This window comes from Crocuta crocuta, unplaced genomic scaffold, assembly GCF_008692635.1.
Source record: "Crocuta crocuta isolate KB4526 unplaced genomic scaffold, BGI_CrCroc_1.0 scaffold258, whole genome shotgun sequence".
NCBI classification, from domain to species: domain Eukaryota; kingdom Metazoa; phylum Chordata; class Mammalia; order Carnivora; family Hyaenidae; genus Crocuta; species Crocuta crocuta.
In genome coordinates, this window is record NW_027532842.1 from 5,367,170 (window position 1) to 5,376,887 (window position 9,718).

At 36.6% G+C, this 9,718-nt stretch overlaps 1 protein-coding gene across 2 annotated transcripts in view; it reads left to right on the top strand.

Moving 5' to 3' along the window:
• MTMR6 (myotubularin related protein 6) overlaps positions 1 to 3,740 on the top strand; it is a 27,110-nt gene extending 23,370 nt beyond the window's left edge. For both annotated transcript variants that reach the window (XM_077745363.1, XM_077745362.1), the window contains one exon: positions 469 to 3,740. In XM_077745363.1, coding sequence (XP_077601489.1) covers positions 469 to 729 — 261 coding nt within the window. In that variant the 3' untranslated portion in view covers positions 730 to 3,740. The remainder of the gene's footprint in view (positions 1 to 468) is intronic.
• The last annotated feature ends 5,978 nt before the right edge of the window (positions 3,741 to 9,718 follow it).

A 9,718-nucleotide genomic window follows, 5' to 3' on the forward strand; every position in this document is an offset into this window, starting at 1 on the left:
AAATTGTGTTCTAAAGCTAGTTGTGTTCACGTAACAAACCATTACAGGGAAACCATGTAAGAAAGTTCTTTAGGCAATAAAACCTTTAGATAAATAAGTGTGTGTTTATGATACAGTTGAGATTCAGGTTGAAGGTCTCATACACATTTCTTTCATTATAAAATGTTTACTTTTTATACTTCCAGGTAACATAGATCCTTTTCAAACATGAAGGCTTTTTTTTTCAAACATGAAAGACCTTTTGCATTCAAGTGTAATAGCGATTTTTCACTATAAAAGCTGTGTAAACAGGATTCTCAGTGATGTCTTATTCTTCTGCACTAGATTGTATTAATTTTTTGAGGTTTTAACTTTGTATTGTTCATAAAGAGAACATTTGCAAAAGCTTGGTTTCTTCTTTCATCTAACCTATATTGAACATGTAGTATGTGCAGTTAGTAATTTTTTTCAAATTTGGATTTGTTCTAGAAAATTAAGCAATGTAAAAATAAGGCAACAGATGGAATTCTCACCAAGGAGTTGATACATTCAGTTCATCCTGAATCGCCTACCCTCAAAACTTCCTTGTGTTTTAAGGAGCAAACTCTGTTACCTGTGAATCATGCTCTTCGAACTATAGAGGGCAGCAACCCAGCAGATAATCGTTACAGCGAATACGCTGAGGAGTTTTCCAAATCGGAACCCGGTGTGGTCAGCTTGGAGTATGGTGTGGCGAGAATGACCTGTTAGAGTCATAGAGTGTTTTCTGGACTGACTGTAGTGCAAGAAATGGATTGCGAGAATGATCTGTGTGCATGGCCAAAAGGAATTTGTCTGGTAATGATCTTGGAGCTGAATAGTTGAAGAAAGGATAATAACTGCTCTTGTGAGAGAAATAAGGCCGTTTAATTACATTTGCAGCAAGGAATGACTTTCTGTTCTTTAAGAAACCAGTGGTAATGGCACAGTTAGTCAAAACTCAATTTGTACTGTATACTAGTGAATTGACATTTCTGTATGATTTATATGTTAATTACAGCCAAACATGAATAACCTCCCCTAACTCTAATTTAATTGCCAGGAAACAAAACTTGGCCAAGTTCTCCCTTACTTAATAATTCACATGGCATGGACTTCCGATTATGTAACCGTGGATATTTACATATTTTGTGTATTAGTGATGTTTAATGTTGAAGTGCCATGAAAAATATTTCTAAGAAAGCCTTAAAATCTCAATTTATTCTTTACTCTTAAGTTTTATAGCCGAGAGCAAGGTTTTTTTTTTTCCCCTTTTGGTCAGCCTTGTTTTATCTGTAAAGATTTGCACTCTCCTTACTGCAGGGGTTGCACGCTACAATACTCCTGTATAAACAGATGCACAAGTACACTGTTAAGTTCATGGTTAGCTGGTCCCACTTCCATATTCAAAATTAATAAAACCGAAGGTTTAATTCCGATTACAGTTTGTGCAGTGCTACACTTGATGGCATTATTCACAGCTTTGATTACTGATTTCTTGAATCTGTGTGAACGTATTTGACTGCCTTTTATGTATGGATTACTGCATTCTTTTCATGATTTGTAGTTGGCTTTATGCCTTCTTTAACTGTGTGACTTTATAAAGCTAAGACTCTAAAACTGTTTTAGAGACAAGAGCATATGGATATATACTGTTTTATCAATAAGTTGCTCTTCCTAAAACTATCAGTTTCCCCCAAATTTTGGGGTTAAAAAAGGGAAGTACAGATAGTTTAGATTTTGCTTGGTTGCATGAATTTTAAAGCAGCCATTTCTATGTGGAACATTTTTTTCTTATCCGTTAACATAGGGGAAAAAAAGAAAAATTAAGGATAGCCTAGTACAAAGTTAATGTGTAGCAAAATAACCTACCTGCTAGGAAAAGTTTCATTTTGCCATGTTCTGTGTGCTAGTAACATATCTTCAAATGACCAAAAAAAAAAAAAAAAAAAAAAATCACATGCAATTGACAGTCTCACTCAGCTGGCTTTCACATTGAAGGTTTAAGTAACACGGCTGGCAAGAGATATGATTCAGGGGTAGTAGGAAACCTGCGTAAAATCTCTAATACTTCTCTTTACTGTACTTATAGCTATTGTATTAGTTTTGAGCAGAAACAAATATCTTTTTCACATGGGAAAAAAGCTTTATTGTATGAGAACTTATCTAATCCCGTTTATTTTTCCAATGCTTTTGTGTAACGCGTTATGTAAGAAGAAAAAATACTCCTTTTTAAACAGTGACAAAAATGCACTATAAAATGTAGTTTGTGATTTAGCCAAGCCTATTTCCATACTTAAGCGCTGGGACAGGAAACTCAATCTTTGTGACTACAAAGGGAAGTTTTTGTGCCTTGTTACTTGGTTCCGGTTACTGATTGTGGTTTTAGAATCTTCCATGGCAGACTTCTCATATTCAGGTGTTCCTGGTTTATCTTCAACTTCAGGCATAGGTCTGTGTATTTTATGTGCCCACACACGGACTGAGAAATCAGTTAGATCTGAAGTGACCTACAGGGTATGTGTTGGCAAAAAGCAGATTGTGTGCGTCTTATAAAATTGAATTTATGTTCACTGTGTTTGGGAATGGATAGCATGTAAATTATTACGTACATTATTTAAAGGTAATTAAATGTTCATATTTTACTTTGAATGTTTTTCTTTTGTAAAAAACAAACAAAAGGCATCAAGTTGTGGTTGTTTTTTTTCTTTCCTCGCTTAAGCAAATGGACCTGCACGTTATACTAATCGTTAACAGTATGAAGTTTGAGCAGTTCGTTTTCCAAAAGGTTGATGTTGAAAAATAATAACTTACATAAAAATAATTACCAAAATATTTAAAATAGGCACAGTGGACTAAAAGGTTCAGCAGATACAGCTGATGATGTCACTTCATTTTGGTGGAAGGCAGTGTCCAGAAAGTACATCCATTCAGGGTAAAACGTGTGCCAGGGGCCAATCTGGAGGTAAACGGGAGCAGGAAGATGACCTGCAGGATGGAGTTTCTACGGGGGTGTTTTGAGCAGGTGGGCTGGGCCAGGGGAGCCCAGGGAATCTTGACTACATAAAGGTGGGAGGAAGTCTTTTTTAATTTATTTAGTGGAGTAGCCGGGCAAAGCAGGTGGTATCAGGAAACCCCCCCCGCCACTCTTTTTTAAAGACTATCGTTTTAAAGAGAAGTTTAGGTTCACAGCAAAATTGAGAGGAAGGTCCAGAAATTTCTCACATCCCCCACCAGAGTGGTACATTTGTTACAACTGAGGAACCTGCATGGACACATCAGCGAGCGATGGCTCAAAGTCCATGGTTTACCTTAGGGGTTAGTCTTGGTGTCGTGTTTTCCATGGGCTTTGGACAAAGGTACAGTGACCTTTAGAGTGTCATACAGAGTAGCGTCACTGCACCCAAACCCTGTGCGCGCCGCCTGTTCATCTCTCCCTACCCACCCACCCCTGGCAACCCCTGATCCTTTCACTGTTTCTACAGCTTTACCGCTTCCACATGTCACATAGTAGGCATCATACAGTATGTTTGTAAGCCCCTCAGATCAGCTGCTTTCCCTTAATAAATGCATCTCAGGTTCCTCTATGTTTTTTCGGGTCTTGATAGCTCACTCATTTCTTTTTTGTCACTGAATAACATTCCATTATCTGGATATACTACAGTTTATTCATTTGTCTACCGTAGGGCACCTGGGTTGTTTCCAAGTTACGGTGATTTTAAATAAAGTTGGTTATAAACATCCGTGTGCAGGTCTTTGTGTGGACGGAAGTTTTCAACTCCTTTGGGTAAATACCAAGGGGTGTAATTACTGGGTTCTGTGGTAAGAGCGTGTTTAATTTTGTAAGAAACTGCCAGACTGTCTTCCAAAGTAGCTGATTTGCATTCCCGCCCGCAGTGAATGAGCTTTCCTCTTGCTCTGCATCCTCACCAGTGTTCGCTGTGGTCCGTGTTCTGCATTTTGGCCATTTGAACAGCCTTTTTTGACCTCCCTTCCCCCCCCCTCCCGCCCCAGGTCCGCGTTAGAGTACTGAAAGTTTTTTCAGTTGGCATTCTAAGTTAGATGAAATTCTGATCATTTACAAAACTACATGAAGAGCACTTGCAGACTTTTTAATCAGTGACGTTGATCCATTTTCATCGGCCAAGTTTTAGCTATTTGGTTGGTTTTTCCATGCAGGAGTACAACTGGCATTAACACGTTTGGGTTAATTACAACGTAGAACCTATTTTTAAAAATACATGACTGTAAGCTTGAGAAACCTCTATCTAGAAAAAGACAGTCTGTAACCTAAAACGATCGACTGTCTCAACAAGAGAGTGTACTATTGTACTTGGGTTATCGGAAAATAGAACACTGATTTCTGCCGTGTTTCTAAACAGTATTAATGTTCTTGTAATTATTTCTAAGCAAGTAAAATATCCCCTTGCACAGCAACTTTTGTAAAAGAGTGGAATGCGTAAGTGAAAGCAACTTTCAGAAGCATTTGCATTTAACGATATTTTGGAGCTTCTGTTGCAGAATGGTAGAATTATACCCGGAACCGCCCACCCCGCTCGGTAAGCATCTCTCCTGTTCTTAAAGGACACGCAGTTACTTTCCTATGCAGAGCAGTGGTTTGGGAGCCGTCATACTTACTGCTACGCAACACGGCTGAGAGGTAAACCTTTGTTTTAGGTCACCAAGAGTTTGGGCTCTTACTGTAGCACAACGTAGTTCATCCTGCTTGAGGACACCAGTAGCACACCTAAGGAGTTAATAATCCTCTGATTTCATCTCATTCCAGCCCTTCGTTGTCTCCTAAGGGTCTTTCGCTGAGTTTTGCACTCTTCTCTGCAGCTAAGGTTCATGCATTGTACTTGCTTGTAGCTCTTTAGTCTCTGATCTTGAACAGTCCCCTCACCTTTCTTTGCACTGACATCTTGAGTCAGACCAGCTGCAGAGTATCTTATGACTTCTTGCCCTTCCTTACTCAGGACGATATAGTAATCAGCCTCTATCACTGTTTTGATGATAAATTTGATCACTTGGTTGATCTCTCCTTCTAAAGGTACGTTCCCCCCCTTTCCACTTGCCTAAGGCTCTGCCCGGTGACATCAAAATGAATATCCCATTCCCTAATAACGTGTCCATTTGATAATATTTGCCCGAATCAGTTATCTCATTGGGTGTTCCAGAATGCTGATTTTCTAATACATCTTCAATTTTACATTTATTTGATGGTATTCTTTAAAGAAGTGCTTTCACTCATCAAGCGGGAAAATTCTTCTGGAATAGGGCATGATAAATGCTTAATTCTTTCCCTTTAATCATTAGTTTTCAGAGTAAGGAGTTGTAATACCTCCCCAAATTAGTTTTCTCTCTTTTTCTGTAGGGTTGTGTATTTTTATAATCAGTTGCAGTAAATGCTTTTTTTTGCACACGGTTCTAAATCTGTGCAGAACTCCTTCAAGTTCCTTTCATATCCTTTTCATGTTCCCACTAGTTTTGAGCACATTTTTGGTTTCTGACATGAGTAGGTGTCCCAGGCTCAACTCGTGCTTTCCTCGCTCCATGTTTGGAATTGGCCGTTTCCCCAAGGAACCTTTGTTCCTGTTAGTGGGGAATGACATTTAAAACCAAACTCTGGACATCAGATGTGCTCATTCCTTCTGAAGCGTCATTGCCCCCAGGCCCTTTTAGTGGACAGAAATAGAAAATGTATTTTTTAAAATAATAAGTTTAGGGATACTTGGGTGGCTCAGTTGATTAAGCATCTGAATCTTGATTGCGGCTCAGGTCATGATCTCATGGTTGATGAGTTCGAATCCCATGTTGGGCTCTGTGCTGACAATGCAGAGCCTGTTTGGAATTCTCTCACTATCCCTCTCTTTCTGCCCCTCCTCTGCTCTCTTTCCCTCAAAATAAAAAATCCCAAAAACTTTAAAAAATAATAAGTTTAAATAATATTAATTCAAATTATTATTACCACAGTGCTTTCTTCTTTGATGTGGATCTCTTTTTCCCTGATACTAAAAACTCTATTAAGGCAAACTAGAGTAACNGCCACCCAGGAGCCTCTTGACAGTTTTTGCTTTATTCTACAATATACTACAATATATTATATTGGATAATATACATATATAGTATATGTATATATATAGTATACTGTGTACAAAATATAGTTTCAAAATTGCAATTAGTGTTAACTACTAATGATAAAAATAGTGAATAAAATTTAAGATTTCTTTGCAGTTCTCCTATCAAGGATATATACAAGGATAAAGAGAACTGCACTCCAAAGTCGCTTGAAATAATTTCTGTGTTCGCATTACAGGCATACCTCAGAGATATTGGGATTTGATTCCACACCACTGCAATAGACTAAATATCCCAATAAAGTGAGTCAAATGAATTTTTTGGTTTCCCAGTGCATATAAAAGTTACGCTTACACTATACCATAGTTAAGTGTGCAATAGAATTGTGCCTATAAAAACAATGTATATACCTTAATAACACTTTATTGCTAAAAAATACTGACCATCATCTGACCTTCTAGTGAGTCATGATCACAGATCACAGCTCACCATAACAAATATAATAATAATAACAACAGCAACAATAATAAAGTTTGAAACATTTCAAGAATTACCAAAATGCGACACAGAGATATGAGGTCAACAGATGCTGTTGGGAAAATGCTGCTGATAGACTTATTCGATGTATGATTGCCACAGCCTTCAGCTTGTAAAAAAAAAAAAAATGCAGTATCTATAAAACTCAATAAAAAAGGAACACCTGTACTAATTTGAAATATAACTGCGATATTTTGTTTTCAAATTTAGGATTTGCTACTTTTCTTTCTGGCTTAGTGGATTTTTAAAGAGATAAAATGTAATTCAGAATTCAAACTTCCATAGAAAGGTATATGCAGAAGTCTTGCTTTTATTCTTTTCCCTTCCACCCTGTTTTTTTCCCCACGACTCTTCCATTCTCTCCTCCATAGGCAGCCACTTTTATTAGCTTCTATTACCATTTCAATATTTCTTTTTTGCAAATAAATGTGCATACATATATGATGTATATACATATATATTCCCTTTTTTCTTGAACAAAAGATACATACGTTATATACTGTTCTATGTCTTGCATTTTTTAACTTAACTGAATCTTGCAGATTACTTCAGATCATTACAGAGAGAGCTTGGTCATTCTTTGTTCATAGCTGCATAGTACTTACTCTGTTGTATAGATTTTATCAAACTAGTGAATTCAACTCGTTCCTATTTTTTTTAACTTTTTATTATGCAGATGTTCAACATTTCAAAAATAAGAGTAGTATAATGAGCCTTTGTGTCAATCTACTTTGTATCTAGAGTTAATTATTAATGGCAGTTTGCTAATCACATTTGGTTGATATTCTGCCATTTTTTTGTTTTGGCATATATTAAAACAGATTTCAGAAATGCCATTTTACCTAAGTAGTTCAAAATGCCTGTGTGTGTGTGTGCGCGCGTGTGTATAGCTAGCTAGAAGAAGGTGTGGTAAAGATACTGTAGATTAATAGATAAGGCATCAATATATTTTTTTTCTTTTTCATATATTTAAGGTCATTCGTACTTCTCTGAATTGTCTGTTCATGTCTTTCGCCCATCTTTTCCTGAACAAGTTCTGCTTTTTCTTAAGAGCTTTTTATAAGACTGACTCTTTCTCTATGATATAATGTGTAGATATGTTCCCCTTGTTTGTCATTTGCTTCTGGCTTTTTGCCATGCAAAAGAGTTTTATATTTTGGAAGTAGAGTTCTAGTAATCTTAAATTGTTGGGTTTTTTTTTTTTTTTTGAGTTAGACTTTTTTTTTGACCCAAGAAACTTAAGGCATTTATTCTCTGACACTTTACAGTTTTAGGTGCACAGGATAATGATTCAACAATTCTATATATTCTTCAGTGCTCATTAAGATAAGTGTACTCTTGATGTCCTTTATTTCATGCCTCTCCCCACCCACTCTCCCTCTGGAAACCATCCGTTTTATGTATTTAAGAGGGTTTTTTTGTTTGTCTCCTTTCATCTCCTTATTTCTTAAATTCCACATACGAATCATATGATATTTGTCTGAAAATCATATATTTGTCTTTCTTTTTTTAGGATAATTTTTCTTTTATTCTTTTGTTATTTTTTAGTATAATTTATTGTTAAATTGGCTTCCATACCAGTGCCTTTGATCCTTTTTATTATTATATTTTCAGTTTATTCATTTATTTATATTAACATAGACTCATCTTTGGTATTAGCTTTGCAATAATTTATTACTTTATTATGTGTACATTTACTGTAACTTTCTATATTTACTTGATCCTTTTACTATGTGGTCTTTTTCATTTAAAAATATTTTTAAACATTTCTTTTAATAATTACATGTCACCTCTTTAGTGGTAAAGAGCTTTATATGAAGCTCTTTTATATATTTATAAAAGCTCTTTTCTATATTTAGCTTTATATGAAGCATCTAGTTCATTTTTTACCTTACTTAGGTTTCTACTCCTTGGATTGTCCACTATATATAGTAATCCTTGGCTCCCATGTGGTACTTACATGTCAGTCAGTGAGCTTATTTTACTCTTCCTTTTCTCTCTCTGTCTTCTGTGTTATTTCCACTTTGTTAGTGCATATAACATTACCAAACTCCTTTCCACCTTATTTATCCCCAGTTTTTTTGTACTCAAGAATTTTTCACTAAATGTCTTCAGTGCTCAACACCAGTCTTTTGCCAGTGTTTCCCCAGTGGAGTTTATCCCCTTGAAGATTCTGTAGAAGAGCTTGCGGGTGCAATCTTTCTTTAGTACTTGGATGTTTTAAATATTTTCTATAGATTTTGTTCTTTAAGAGTAGTATGGCTGAGGGGCCTGGGTGGCTCAGTTGGTTAAGCGTCCGATGTCGGCTCAGGTCATGATCTCAACAGTTCATGCGTTCAACCCCTGCGTCGGGCTCTGTGTTGACAGCATGGAGACTGGAGCCTGCTGCAGATTCTGTATCTCTGTCTCTCTCTGCCCCTCCCCCACTCACACTCTGTCTCTCTCTCTCTCAAAAATAAACATTAAAAAAAATTTTTTTTAATGACTAGTATGGCTGGATATAATATCCTTAGCTCACACTTTCTTTCCTTGGGTTTCTTGAAAATGTTGTTATTTATTGTTGAAAAGTCTGATGCCAGCGAGGTTTTTCTTTATAAGTGGCTTGGGCCTTTCCCTGGAGGTCCAGTGGGTTTTTTTTGTTTTTTTTCTTTTTAAAGTCAAGTCATTTTATAAACTAGTATCGTGCAGTTACCAGGTAGTCAGTTTTTCCAGGTACACTAGAGCCCAGCTGAACATACAGATTCAGGTCTTCTATTTCAGCATAGTTTTCTTGAATCGTCTTTTAAATATTAGTTTTAGGGGTGTCTGGGTGGCTTAGTTGGTTGGGCATCTGGCTCTTGATTTCAGCTTGGGTCACGATCTCATGCTTCGTGAGTTTGAGCTCCGCATCAATGGCACGGAGAGTGCTCAGGATTGTCTCTCTCCCTCTCTTTCTAACCCCTTCCTACTCACTCTCTCTCTCTCCCTCTCTCTCACGCTCAAAAAAAGTGAATAAACTTTAAAAAATATATATTAGTTTTATTGTGTTATTTTACTTCTTTAGGGGCTTAAATTTTGTATGTATTAGATCTTTTTAGTTTTCTGTACCTACCAGTTTCACTTTTTA